We start from the raw sequence: 14,872 nt of genomic DNA, 5'->3' as shown, positions 1-14,872 counted from the left end.
TAGTTCTTTAAGCCTAGGAGAAATTGGGTAGGTAGGACTCAAAAATGAGTGTCTGTTGCCATGTTCATCCTGTTTCGTGAGGACAGCGTCTGTTTACGGCATTTCAAATTCACTATATGTGTTCTTAAGCTTTTTGAATATTTTCTCTTCATATTTTAATGTGCGTTACTCATTCTCTTCCCATCCCCTTATTTTTTGGAAAAGGCCAAACTGTTGTTTCTACTGTTTTCCAAACTATGCTGCGTCTTACCAAAACTGTTTTCCTAAGCCTCATTTGTTTGAGGAAACCTGTCCCATCTCAGAAAGTGTCCCCTCCCACACTTGGGGCGCCCTGGCCTTTGCTGTTAGAGCTCCACGCAGTCTTATCGGCTATGTGTTTTGTTTCCCCATTGAAAGCTCCTTAGCCGCAGGGCACGGGTTTTTTCTCTGCTCTTCCTTAAAGACTCAGCATAGGCCTTGCACAAGTGTTGGCTACGGATAGGCTGGACCTTCACATTCATGGTCACCAGTTGTTTTGCTGTCGTTACTGCTGTAAGGGCAGGGGAGAAACAGTCTGGTGCAATATTCAGTTTTGAATACTCGCTTCATGACAGTGTGTTGAGAAGATTACTAAGCCAACTGGAACAGTTTATTCTGGTGTTACCTCTGTGTCCTGCATAAAACTTCCAGATCTTTGGAAAGTCATAAGAAATACAAAAGTAGTCACCAGAGCACAAAAGACCTGAGATTTCTGGTTCTTCACTCCATCACAAACTTCCACTTTCACAAAGGGCACTTGTGTCTCAGGTTAGAGATTTTTCAAGTGTAGGATGAAATGGCTCTGAAAGAACCTGTAAAGGGGACCTTAGATTTATCAATAGCCAGCTGTGTGGAATGTAGCGCCTGCCTTGTCTTCTTCCCACACTTAGACATCCACAGTTCTGAACTGGAGAAGCCCTCGGGGTTACTGGAAGGCATTTGGAAGGAGTGGTGTTGTCCTGTAACAGACAGGCACGGCGACACTGCAGGACAAACAGATGGGGGAGGGGTGGGAGGGAGGGACCTGGCTGTACAACGGGTCTTGCAGAAGAGAATTCCAAGGATGGTTAGGAGTGGCAACTGGGGTCCTTGGAAACTCCCAAGAGGCCTTACGGACTCCACTAGGCAGAAACCCAAGAACAAAGTTATCCCTGCTTGTCTCCAAGAATGGTGGTTATCAGTGGGGGAATGGAGACAAAGGGAATTTTCTAGGGTCCTTGTAAGATTAGAAATCCTGTTAAGTGGAGTTGGTGGAGAATAACTGGCAATGTCTTAATCTGGACTTTCCCAATGACCAATTGCAACTCAGGTCAGAATTAAACGGGAAAACAGCCTCTAGTCACTTTGAAAGAGACAGGGATCTATAGAGAGCATGAGTGTTTATAGCAACATCAAAATGGCCATGAAGTCATTGCCTTTTGCATTACCCTCAGAAGCTGGTCTGAGGAGCTGTGGTCCAGGAGCAGCTAGGAACAGAGCCTGGCAATTCATCAAAGTGTGGACTCTCTCACCCCCTTCCTAGGCTCTGCCGTACCCCACCCCCCCAAAGGGTAGCTATGGCCCAGTCCTCCTGGGAGAGTTATCAGTGGGGCGCCACGAAGAGTAGCAGAATGGAGTCAAGAAAACTACAGAGGTGGAGTTCTTCACATCCCCCCTAGAATAGAATCTGGAGATGGCACTCAGGGCCTCTGGTGCCTCTCAAGGCAGGGATGCTCACTCACAACAGGAGTGAACAGCTGGCAGAAGTCAGGGATAAGCCCAGTCGTGATAGCAGGGACCTACCCACCTTAGGAAAGAAAGGTGGGCTGAGGCATCTAGTGCGTAAGATGGCTACACGGGGGCCCCAAAAGGGAAAAAAAGATTACTTGTCTTGTGATAACACAGACACATGTAGATTTGTGTTTTATGCCACTACCAATTGTTGCCAACAGAGTTCTGACATGAGAAAAGATATGTTCTATTCCGAGGACTGCTGGTCTAGAAATAAGTCGAAGTGGCCAGAGAATTTAGGTCAAGGTGAGTTTATTGTCCAAATAGCATAACCTAATTGCATCCAAAACCATTTGCAAATCCATCTTTAAGCTAGTCAAAATAACAGGCCATTATTTTTAAAAATCACTTAACACTGAACAGACAGGACCTCTTAAAAGGCAGCTGACTATACCATGTCACCATCATAACCAAGAAAACACTTTTGCCACACTTCCTAAAAAACCTTTTGTTTATACAGATCATGCTACTTTAGCACTTGCTAGCATCCTGACCAAATAAGCACCCACACCTCTTATAGAGTACATTGTGAGAGAATAACATTGACTCGATATGGCATCACACTCATTTTAAAGCAAAAAAAAAAAAAAAAAATTATAATAATAATAAAAGAAGTCCAAGACGAGAAACTGTAACTGAGAGAGAAAGAGATCTGAGGTACATGGTACAAGGGTAATGAACATAATGGAAAAAATCCAATGGCCCAGTGATTTGCTGGGGATTTAAGAGTTGGCCAACGGTAAGAACAAAACCCAATTAAAAGAAACAAAAACAAAACAAAACAAAACAAAACAAAACTTTTTTTTTAAAGGACAGGCACCTGTCAAAATACATTGGATGCTGTAATGTCTACAGTCAGTAAGGCACTTTTTTCCCCAAAGTAGGCTGCAGGCAGAGGAAGGCATGCTGCAGCTACAGTGTGCACGGATACAGTTGCTGATGGCTTCTTGAAACCTGAGCCAAGAATCGGGTCTGATAGTCCAGCCAAGTCTAAAAGCAGAGACACACAAATGTCTGGCTGAAAGGACTGTTCTGGGCTGTTTAGAATCCAGAACCGTGAAAAGCCACGTGGTATGAGAAAGTCATAAACCTCCTCCTGAATCTTCCTGCCCTATTTTGTACAAACGGACGACAGCACAAGTAGCTCTTAAAAACTGCTCCGAGCCCACACCACTAGAAGCCTGCGCTCACTCGTTCTATAGCTACAGTTTGTTGGCTTAAGGGGACTTTACCGTCTCAGCACTAATTTCCCTTTTAAAGCTATACTCAGGGTTGGACTGTCTCAAAGATAAACAAAGAGGAATCCTTTTGGCTTAGAAGCCAACTGGCTTACTCAGACTTCCTCCCCATTCCTCCCTCCCATTCCCACACTACCAATATTATCTTCTTGAACTAGAAAATCATTATTTACATGATATAAGGTGCAAGTCTATTTCTTCTCCCAGCCCTGCCCCCTATGGCCCATGGAGAGAAAATTCCCCCCACCTTCTTTGAGAAAGTCATCCAATCCTGCCTAATGCTCTTTAACCTCATCCTCAGAGCCCCTGGGGTAGTGTAGAAGGCCCCAAGGGTGCCAGACTGCAGGAAAGCGACAGTTCCCCATGAAGAGGAGCCCATCCTGCTGGCGAAGGGACGACAGCGTGAGGGTTGCTTTACCTGACCCGCCTCTTGTACAGAGCACATAGACCAAAGGGGATCTGGCTTTAAGACATGGTGAACTCTTCAGTGGGGTCCTGGGGCAGTTCCAGAATAAAGCCTCCCCTAAGACAAGCTCCTTGCTCTGAGGAGCCCTCCTCTCAACACGGGAAGACATTCTACTGAGGGACCTGTCCCCAGCTTCCACCCTGCAGGGCTTCTTGGCTGTTACAAACCTGCATGGAATTGAATTACGCTTAGCATATATTTTTGGCATACTAGGATTTCTCCCCCGCCCCCGGGATTTGGCCAAACTAGGGGAGGGAATAAAATTTGGCAGGCTAGGGGAACAACTTAGCCCCCACTGATGGAGAAAAACAGTAATAGCAATGACCAAAAAAAACCAAAAAACAAAAAAAAAACCCCAAAAAACAAAAAACCAAAAACTGAAACAGAGAGGAGGAAGAACAGATAGAAAGACAACAAAGTAGAAAAAGACCAATAGGTTTGGAACCCCATTTGTGGGAGGTGAGAAAGAGGAAAAAAAAAATCTGTGGGGGAGAGCTGAACTCCGTCACATAAAAACTCCTACCAAGGAAACCAAGATCTAAGGAGAGGGCATCAGCTACTTTAACAAATCTAGGCTTCCTTCTTTTAAGGAGGGAGCAGGCAGAAAAGCCAAACAAACTAGCACCTTCCCCATCAGCCACACCACACCTCCCATCACACCAGGCCCCGAGGGCAAAAAGGAGAAAAAGATCACCCCAGTGGCACCCAGGAAGTTACAGACTGCAGGGAGAGTCTGCAGGCCTGTTCCCTTCCTTATTCATCAGGTTCTCTCATTTGCTGCTTCTGTTTGAGCCAGGGACAGTCACTGTTAAGTGACCTCATACCTCGCTTTCTTTAGGCTCCAATACTCCCAAGGACTTTAGGGACCACGTATCCTTCCATCCCGTGTTACTCCTCACGGCCCCAAAGAGTATCCTGTGCAAAGTGAGCTCTTGACAAAACACTGGCTGCTCAGCTTTCCTCTCCAAAACTTCAGAATTCACAACTCACCGCCCTACCAGAAACTCCCTAGAATTTTAGGGTCATGCTAACTCACCAAATCCTGAACCCTTCCAAACATACTTCAAGAGAGACTGACTCCTCTGGAATGGCATCTCTGTAGAGACACAGCCTCTCCACCTCCCTTCCACTACCAATCCAATACTTATCTGACCTATTTTCCCAATCTTGCCAATTCAATGCAATTTAAAACCTGAAGTCCATGTAGTGCCACTCAGCAGAGGGGCTGGCTGTGCATAGTGCCAGCCTGCCGCAGTCTGAGACAGGTAGGGGAGAAGGAACCCCCACGATACCACATGCTGCAGATTCACATGCCCACAGATTCAGATCTAGAAGAGCCTCTGAGATTATCCTACACTGGGGATGCCCATGTCAGGGAAGGGGAAAGCTAGAGGGGAAGCTTTCAAGATGAAAGGACCCTAAGCAGATGAAAGCCCTGCTTTACGAAAGGGCCACAAGATGAGGGTCTCCAAATAGCCTGCTGGAATTCTTTTCAATCTGTCTCCAGATACCTGGTACCTAAGTGCAAATTATGACTTCCTAGTTCACTGCATAAAGGTTTTGCTGAATGTCTGCCTTGGGGGGGGGAAGGGGGAAGGGAAATCCCTTGGTTCTATTGTATTTTTTCCATCATGATGAGGATACCGGAGTCAAAATGGAAGCCTGATGACCTTCATGACTGAAAAGGTCCCTGGGTGTGAGACCCAGGACCCAAAACCACCCTACCCTCCACTGAGAGGGGCTTGAAACCTCCTCCCCGACTTCTTTCCCCACACTAATGGCTCCCAAGCAGAAACTATGCGGCTGTGAGGTATTATGAAAACAAAAATGTGAATCATTTTCTTTTGTAGCTATTGATTTTGTCCAGTAAACCTGAGGTAAAGAATGTTCTGTCTTTGAAGAATGTGATCAGAGAGAGAGAGAGGGAAAAAAAAAAAACAAAAACAAAAAACCCAAATGGAAAAAAAAAAAAAACAAACCAACAACAACAAAAAAAACCAACCATGAATACGCTACCAGAAGAAAATAAACTATGGAAGGGCTTTTCCAGTACGAAGAACTCCTATCTCAACCATCTACTTCAGGACTTGGGATTTAAGCAGTAAAATAATATATTATAAAAATGTTTATAAAATAGCAGCACACTCTGTGAAACATTACAGCTAGGTACTGTTAATGTGAATAAGGATGAATGATCTTAGCTTCTTAGCAGCGCAAAAAAAAAAAAATAATAATAAAAAACTGAACACAATAAAATGAAAAATAAGAGACCCTTAGATTTTTCTCCATCTTCAACCCTCATACTACGAAACAAGGCAGAATCTGTGTATAAAATAATTCTTCAAAGCAGCCCTGTTCTGATTTTTCTTTTTTACTCAAAAAGGCAAATATTTTAATAGCTTCATTACCTGTCAATTATAATTGTGCAAAAAAAAAAAAAAGTTGTTGCTCCAACCTCTTTGCTAACTGAATGCCTCCAAGAAGTGGAGAGGAAAAAAAAATTCAAGTACGCTGAATACAACTTTGCAATGAAATTAACAAAAAACGGAAAAGGGAACACAATGCCACACTCTGATATTCATATTCAGCTGTCTGTCTGCACCAGCAATAACTTTTCTTTCCATGTCCAAAGGAGAAGTATATAGGTGGGAATTCAGATCCTTCTGTGCCATCAAAATGTAACAGCTTTTTGTTTGTAGGCTTTATGGAGGAATGTTGTGACAGGGATGTTGGTGGAAAGGGGTGTCTCTTGAGTCCTGGTAGGGATACCAGAACTGTGTACCAAAGAATGTCAGATACCAGAAGTGAATAGTCACCTGACTGAGGGCTGGAGGGGGAGGGGCACAGGACAAGGGAGGAGTCTATCCAGCATGATTTGCATAAACCATCCCATCTATCCCTCAGGAACAATTTTTCAAAGTGCTTTTCGAATGGAATGGTTTATAACAATGCTAAACTGTGGACCAGACATGCCAATCAGCACCAAAAATCAGTTGTTTTTTTTTTTAATAAAGGATGCCAAGGTCACATTACCCTCTTCAATACATTAAGAGAAAAGATTCCATTCCAGATCCCACCCTCGGTCTCCATCTGCCTCCATTTCATAGGAGTTTTGGTTATGGCCCAAAGCGAAATTGCCCCTTTTGATAAAAACACGGTGGTGTCTGCCACGAACCATGTTTGGAAGAAGAAGCATGATGTCAAAAAGACACGTGAAACCCAGGACCCCATCACCTGCGTCCGACTGGCAAAATAAAACCTCCTCTTTTAGGTAGCAGCTACTGTAGACAGCAAGAGTTCGCAACTAGAGATTCAGCTATGCTCCTGACTTAGTGACAAACAGGTGGTCGAGAGCAAAGGTGCTTCCACGTCCAAAATGGTTCGACCGCGTTAACAGATTGTTTTGTCCTCCCTGCCTCCATCATGTCCCTTATTTCTAATTCCTTCTTGAGTTCATTGCTTTGCAATCTAATGACGCCATAAATGGCACACGCAGTTCCTTGAAATTATCCTAAAAGGGGTGTGTACGTGCTAGTTCATAACATGAAAAAAAAAAAAGCCTCCTCTAATTTGTTCCCATATTTGCAGGCGTACATTTTTCTCTAACTACTCTGCAGGGTCTCCTGTAAGCATTTTACTATTACTTTTAACATAATCAAACAATAACTGTTCGCATATACAAGGGATTCCCTTCTGTTGTACTTCAAATAGGCACCAAATGCTTTTAGTTATTCCATTTATATAGGACCTTTTTCTCTCACTTCTAAAAGATCTTTCAATATGATCTAGGTGGGGGCAGAATTTTTTTTTTTTTTTTTTAAGTTTCATCCTAAAACATAAAGAACAAAACACAACCAGAGAGAAGGAGAGAGCAGATGTGAACGCGTCTCTCCCATTCGGCCCGACTGCATCCTCACAGGTCAATATCCCGCACGTCTGTAGGGGTGCTGGCCTGGTCCAGTTCATCCTCCGACTTGGACCCATCCCCCTGGTCCTGACGGAACTGCTGCAGGCTGTTGAGCAGCACCACCTCAATCTGCTCCTGGCAGGCTTTGAGGCAGTCCTAAAAGGAGAACGGGTCAGACCAGAGCTGTTAGCAAGATCAACAATGTGCAGAGCGTTTCTGAAGAAAATGTACACAATGTAAGCCTTGCATATTGCATGCTAGTTTCCCAGTGGTAAGAAACGTGAAGTAAAGGAGATGTGTGTCCCCGTGGTGCCCTGGGACCACACTGACTCATGGGGCGTCCCCAGCCGGCCGCGTCAGTACCACCTGGGAGGCTTGTTGCAAATGCAGAATCACAGCCCACTCCTGATCAACCTATAACAGAATCCATGTTTTAGCAGAAGGCCAGGAGAGTCGAATGCACATGAGAACCTGGCTAAGGTGACGAGCCACTTATGGACACGCAGCACCTGGTAATCAAGGTGCCAACTGGATGCTTTCTGCTTGTGGACACTGGGAGGTGACGGAGAGAGGAAAGGCCAGCACCACAGACAGCTACAGAACTAGGCAAGGGTAGCACTGGAAGAATGGATACAAAGAGAATGGATTGAACTGTACTCACACAAACCAGGTCTAAGTTCTTAAAAAAAACATTTTTCTGCTTACTTACCACCCTCAATTCTCATAAAAATGCAACACAGAATGTTTACAAAACTCCGGACACTTGAACCGTCCAATTTGGAAATAAGTAAGAATTTGCAGCATTGTTTGATATTATAGTCTATATTTGGTAGGGAAAACTCAGAGTGGGTTTGCCCCAGGCAGATGCTTCTGTTAGCCGGGTGCCTTGGAAGGCCAAGGCGACTCCTGGCTGTCACTAGGGAGGGGCTGGTTGCTCCAGCAAGTGGGGTGGGTGTGAGCTAAAGAAATCATTCTTACCAGACATCTTCCCCCACTCCTTTGCAAGGCTGCTTTTCTGCACTCAAGCAGCATATACATATGGAAAATACGTTAACTGGATTCTGCTTGGGTCTTTCCACAGCTTAATCTATGCTTCCCTTCTGTTTGTTTCACTGAGCAAGTTTCACTGCCCAGAAGTTACTGTTTGCCAAGCACAAAAGCATTATCTTTATTTTCCGAAGATCTAAAATAGAGTTGGAACTAACTACTCAGGGACACGGTTTCCATACCCCCCAAATTTTCCATTCGTATCTTGTCCATCCCACATTTCAAACTACAGCTTTTTACGAAAATGAAGGTTAGGAACAACAGCTATCCCCCAAAATGTAAGAAAAATGAAAAGAGGGACGGTAATATTTGCGACCACACACCGCACTTGTAGGCAGCGGCTACGTTTCGTCCACTTGTAAAGTAAGGATCAAAAATGCTCACAGGGTAGGGGCGCCTGGGTGGCTCAGTCGGTTAAGCGTCCGACTTCGGCTCAGGTCATGATCTCACAGTCTGTGAGTTCGAGCCCCGCGTCAGGCTCTGTGCTGACAGCTCAGAGCCTGGAGCCTGTTTCAGATTCTGTGTCTCCCCCTCTCTCTGCCCCTCCCCTGTTCACACTCTGTCTCTCTCTGTCTCAAAAATAAATAAACGTTAAAAAAAAAAAATTAAAAAAAAAATGCTCACAGGGTAAAGGTCAACTGAGATCACGTATATAGGTTGTTAAACTCAGTAAATGATGACAATTTATTATGGAATGAAGATCATTCCAGGCCTGGAGTCTGGAAGAATTCTTTAGATTTCTTTAAGATGTGGTACAGAGAAGCATGTGCTTCAGACTGGTAAAGGGAGCACCATGCGTCTGCCACAGGAGGTGGATTGTGCCACAAGACATACAGAACCTGGCTGCAGAGGTCTGCGTGCCACCCCAAACAAGCTGAGGACTCAGGGACTGGCAACCAAGCACCCAGCAACCTCTCTCAAACTTCTGTGGCATGGTCACATCCCCCACCCTGTCTGACCCTCTCTACCTTCCCTTTGTTCCTCCTCCAAGACTCAGCCTCCAGGGGCTGTGCTCCCAGGTCACCTACCACTTGCCCAACATGCTTGGCGGTGAAGGCCAAAGGCATAATGTTTCTTAATTTTTTTTAATGTTTATTTATTTTTGTGAGAGAGAAAGAGAGAGAGAGACAGAGACAGAGCGTGAGTGGAGGAAGGGCAGAGGGAGAGGGAGACACAGAATCCGAAGCAGGCTCCTGGCTCTGAGCTGTCAGCACAGAGCCCGATGCGGGGGCTCTAACACACGAACTGTGAGATCATGACCTGAGCAAGCCACCCAGGTGCCCCTAAAGGCATAATGTTTCTAAGGGCACTTATGTTTCAGTGAGGGTTTCTGAACACTGTAAAGCCACACAATCTAAAGAAAACTGATCATAAATAAAGTCAAAGCTAGTGTGGGGATAAACACAGCAAACAAGTGACCATCAGCAAACCATGGTCGACTGTCCCTTGAGAAGGTTCTGTGTCAGAGATGGAGAGCAGGGCCCACTCTGCCAGTCTTCCTTCCAAAGTTGGAATTAGGTTGCTCTGTTCTCCATTTGAGCACCATCTGAAGGAGCTGACTTGTTCTTAAAGGCCGTGTTGGCATAATACCATCTTCACACACCCCGTCTCACATCTCCGGCTCCTTCAGCCCCCTCCTCATTCAGAAATGCAGGGTGGCAGAATTTAAATGAATATTAATTTCCTCTTTCTTTTTCCTTGCAGAGAATAAGAAGTTGAATCTAGCCAGTTCTTATGGGACGCCCCTCCACTACAGAGGTCCTTCAGGAGCTGTTGAAGGTTATTGTACAAAAGTTTCTTTTCTGGGTGGCTCAGTTGGCTGAATGTCCAACTTTTGATTTCGGCTCAGGTCATGATCCCAGGGCCATGGGATCAAGACCTACATCGGGCTCCACACTGAGCATGGAGCCTGCTTGGGGTTCTCTCTCCCCCTGACCCTCTCCTCCACTCATGCTCTTTCTCTCTCTCTAAATAAAAAAAAAATAAACAAGTTTTTTTCTAGGAGGCAGGGAGAATGAGTCAGAACCCCTCCACACCATAAGGATGGTAACCATATGTTTGCCTCCATGGAAGACAAATCCTATCCAAAGCATATGGCATAAAGAGCTTTTTTTTTTTTTTTTTTTTAAATCTGAAGTATAATTAACATACCGTGTCATATTAGTTGCAGGTATAGTGTAAAACAGCTTTTGTTATCCTCACTTCTCAGCCTTTCGGCTAAGATCAAGTGAAGAGCTTTTGTTATCTAAGGAGGATGGCAGGATTCTCAACTGATTGAGAAGGGGGAAGGGGCAGACAATAGCTCTGAGCCATTAAATTAAAAAAGAAATGCCTGTCAGGTGTCAGGAATGAGGCCTCTTTAAAAAGAGGGCTTCCCATGGCACAGCCATTTGCTGAAGATTTCCTGATGTCAAGTTTGTGTAGAAAACCTTGCCCACACCACCACCCCCTCTTCCCCTCCCCAGGAAACCTCATGCCCCCTGGCCAATCCTGTCCAGCATTCCTTCCTGTATTTGGGTGCCATGGGGAGTTAATCAGGATCAGCACACCTTCCACCCCCAAGATACGACCATCTCAGGATTCCATGATCATCACTGCATTGACCACACCAAGCATCCCTGAGAAAGATCGTCCTCCAAATGAGACAGAGCTCAGGAAAGCTAAAGAACCTGATTTCAGGCCGTACAGAGTCTTCCCTTGTGGGTCACCAATGTTTCTACTGTTTCTGGTATTTAGTCTTCCCCTCCAGCGGCCTGAAACCGGAAAGAAAGTTCTGGAAAAATCCTACAGGGAAGGCTGGGACATTTGGCAGTCACTTCTACTGGACATCAGAGCCAAGGGCCTTCAAGATATGAAGTGTCACATTTATAGAAGTTCCAGCCAAAAGCACGTGTATAGGCTTTCCCGAATAAACTGAAGGAAGTTTTCGTATAAAACACTTCTTCAACCCTGTTTTAATTTTAATCTATACTGTTACTGATGATGGCCAGCTCTTGACCTTTGATACCTCTTACTTGAAGAGTTAAGTAATGACTACAGCAGTTATCCCAGAAATGAGGGACCCTGAACCCCATTCCCTGTTCTCTTCTAGATTCACCTGGGACAGAGCAGGAAGTTAAATGTCTCTGGGGCCACTCATGTCCCCGCTCCTGGAAAGCTTTCTGGGGCCTCTGCCTAACCCTGCTCCAGGTTCCCCTTCTTCACAACTTGGCTGTTACCAGCTTGACTGTTAACTGCAGATACTACCACTCTTATCTAGATGAAAAACTTCAGGGCAAGAGCCTCTCATAGGAACAGTGTCGAACAGTCTGTGATGGTGGGAACAGAGAAATCAGCACCCTCCTGCCCAGACACAGAACTCACGCTCTGTATTTTTAATGCCTGCCTTTAGCATATTGTTAGGAGCCCTTCTTGGGCCTGCAAAGAGCATGAGGACTTCCAGTGAGCTGATGAAGAGGAAAATGTGTGGTGGCACCACTACCTGCGGCCAGACATGCCTACTTCACACACTCCTGCCCAAGGAGCCCCTGCTCTCCCGAGCAGAAGGGCAGGACAGTGCATGGGCCTGGGGTGGGGGAAGTGGTGACCTGAAGGGAGGGGTACCCTGCCACAAATCCAGCGGGGCCTGGAAAGAAAAAGGAGGCAGAGCCGGAGAGGAGCAGAACTAAGGTCATTTCCAAAGGGCAGAACTGTGGGACAACACACACAGGCGATTACAGAATCGGGGAATTTGGGGGTCTGAAGGGCTTTTGGAGCTCAGACAGCCACATGCCCTCATTTTGCCGCTAGAGAACAGAACTAAAGCCTGCTTGTCCCCCAGTTACATCTAGTTAAAAGCTAAGCCTGGCTTTAAATGGGCAAGCCTCCAGCTTCAGAACTGCTTCCCCTGACACCCTGTGCTTCTTCCCAGCTCTAAGTAAAGACATATAGGGCAGAGAATCTCCAAGAGAGGGAGTCATAGCCCAAGTGGCTGAGGCGGAGGGGGGCACGAGTGGGGGGGAACCAACAGAGCTTCCAGTGAAAAGATGCTACGTGCATGCAAAGTGCAGCGGCTCCGGGACCTCTGCTTTCCGGCAGCCTCCGAAAGCACCAGTCATTGTGTTAAGATGCCCCAAATTAAGCTGATTAAAAGGAAAGCCATAATGCTCGTCTGTCAGCCCGGACAGGTGGCACTCCACAGTGCTGGAGGTCGGGCAAACCTCCAACTTCGATGATGATAGGCCCCCTCCCTTGGCCCTGCATGCCCCCCCTCCCCCCCCAGCCCCAGAGCCCTGACAGCAGTGTTTGTGATCTCCAGCTCGTTACACGGGCCTCCGACTTCCTCTGCTTGCTGGCTCGGGCTCCGCGCCCTGCACCCTCCTCGGCCTCCATGAATGGGCTGACGGAACTCCTACCATTAGCCCTCAGTGTAACTGCATCACTCCATTGTCACCACACACGCACTGCACTCAACAGGGGGACAAAGGGCTGAATGAACCCCAGACCCGCGGCCAACTCAGGCAGAGACAACTTAGGAAACTATCTCATTCTTCCTTTCTTCACAGGCTGTTTGGCTATTTCCTTGCATACCAAATGAGGCCCGCAGAAAAAATAAGGCAGGAGAGGGAAGCATCAGCCTCCACTTCTATCCCGTCCCCCTCCCCACCCCCAGCCTCCCTTCCAGCCACTCTTCACAGGGTTCCTGACCACAGGCCCTGTGGAGTCTGCAGAGCCCCAGTCCTACAGGAGTCTTTAGGAGAAGGTGCTGTGAAGGTGTCAGTGCCTCTCACTAAGCAGGACAAAGACACGATGCTGGGGACCCTGTGAAGAGCATGTAGCCAAAATCGAGACTTCTTCCACAGCAGAGCTGATGGGTTTTTAATAGCTCTCGGACAACCAAGATCCTAGCATGCCAGGATGACCCTAAGGAAGGGATGTTCTAGAATCTTCTCTGGGTGATATTTAAGAATGCGACAGAGTTTGGCTGTAACCCAGGCAGAAAAGGATGACCTTAACGATCAGGTGACTAGCGTCTAGATCTTCTTCTGTTAAAGATCTCTGGGTAGCTTCACAGCATCGTCATGGCCCGGGAGCCCAAGTTCTGCCCTTTTTATTAGGCGACTTGTAAAACCGTGTCACGTGAAGGTGATGTGATTTGCTCAGGACCCTGACATGTAATTAGTGCTAAGAAATCTCAGGCTTTCCAAAAGACCTGGGGGAGACCAAAGAATTAGAAACCCACTCGAAGCCCATCTGCCTGGCCTTTGTCTGCCGTTCCTTCCTTCCTGCTTCCCTCCCTCTCTTCAGCATCATTCCCAAGACTCTGCCAGGGGCTCTGGATAAAGAGCGCAGTAAAAGTTGGGTCCTGTTCAAGAGGCTCTATAGACAAGCGAACAGAGAGATAAACGCTGGCACAAAGCAGGAGCCGAGCGCGGAGGGGACGGAAGAGGAGCCCCAAGTCTGCCTGGCGAAGCCGGGAAAGGTCCACTGGGGAACCGGGACGCTCGGTCCCTCCTCTCAAACTCACCCCTGGCAACGGAAGGCCCGGTAGAAGTTTCCCCCAAAGCCAGCACTGCCTCGCTGGCTGGCGTCTGTTTTTAGCAACACTTATAACTGGAAGGAAAAAGTACTTAAAATATACCACCCTCTGAGACTTTTATTCCCTGTAAAACTGTCAGGCTTCTCACTCAGCTTTCTCTTTGGAATGAAGCGTTCCGGTTTATTTTGGCAACCAGAGGGAGCAACAAAGACCAACCTTCTCAGAGCTGCATGGGTCCCTCCTGTCAAAGCTATCTGCCTCCAGCCAGTGACCCAGAGGAATCAGGGGGGACTGGCTGTCTCAGAGGAATCGGGGTTGTGGGGGGGATGTGCTCTCAGCAGTCTGACCCCTGACAACGCACAGACAGAAAACACCGTAAGCTTGAAGACATCACAAATAACGAGGTGCACTGGCGAGTGCACCACTGTGGGGACTCCAGCGTGACACGTCAGCTCTTTCTGACTCCTGTCTGTCCTATCTCACCAGAGCCCATGTGCAAAACGTGGTGCTGTGTACTTGACTTCTCCATGGGAGAGCTCAACACAAACCTGTGGGCATTTCACAGTGTGGGTCTGAGAGCATTGTGTGTGTGTGTGTGTGTGTGTGTGTGTGTGTGTGTGTGTGTGTGTGTGTGTGTTTTAATTGTGGCAAAATAAGCTGAATGTAACATTTACCATCTGCATCATTTTTTGGGTGTACAGTGGCATTTAGTGCGTTTACTTTGCTGTGCAACCACCTCCACTCTCCATTTCCAGAACCTTCTCATCATCCCAAAGTGAAACTCCATACCCATTAAATAACTTCCTCTTCCCCCCGCCACCGGGGCCCTGGTAACCTCTATTTTACTTTCTGTCTCTGTGAACTTGACTACTCTAGGTATGGCACAAAAGTGGAATCATGTATTTTTG

At 46.6% G+C, this 14,872-nt stretch overlaps 1 protein-coding gene and 1 long non-coding RNA gene across 2 annotated transcripts in view; one reads left to right on the top strand and one right to left on the bottom strand.

The window, feature by feature from the left end:
- Positions 1-14,872, top strand: part of LOC132694868 (uncharacterized) — a 33,642-nt gene that overhangs the window by 11,745 nt on the left and 7,025 nt on the right. Inside the window, exon 2 of the long non-coding RNA XR_013556892.2 lies at positions 10,151-10,225. This is a non-coding gene — a long non-coding RNA (uncharacterized LOC132694868). The remainder of the gene's footprint in view (positions 1-10,150; positions 10,226-14,872) is intronic.
- Positions 2,024-14,872, bottom strand: part of CCND2 (cyclin D2) — a 30,579-nt gene continuing 17,730 nt past the window's right edge. Inside the window, exon 5 of the mRNA XM_060658670.3 lies at positions 2,024-7,555. Within this exon, the coding sequence (XP_060514653.1) occupies positions 7,406-7,555 (150 nt within the window). The 3' untranslated portion in view covers positions 2,024-7,405. The remainder of the gene's footprint in view (positions 7,556-14,872) is intronic.

The sequence above is a fragment of the Panthera onca genome, chromosome B4, assembly GCF_046562875.1.
Source record: "Panthera onca isolate mPanOnc1 chromosome B4, mPanOnc1 haplotype 2, whole genome shotgun sequence".
NCBI lineage: Eukaryota > Metazoa > Chordata > Mammalia > Carnivora > Felidae > Panthera > Panthera onca.
This window is presented reverse-complemented; position numbering and strand designations above follow the sequence as displayed.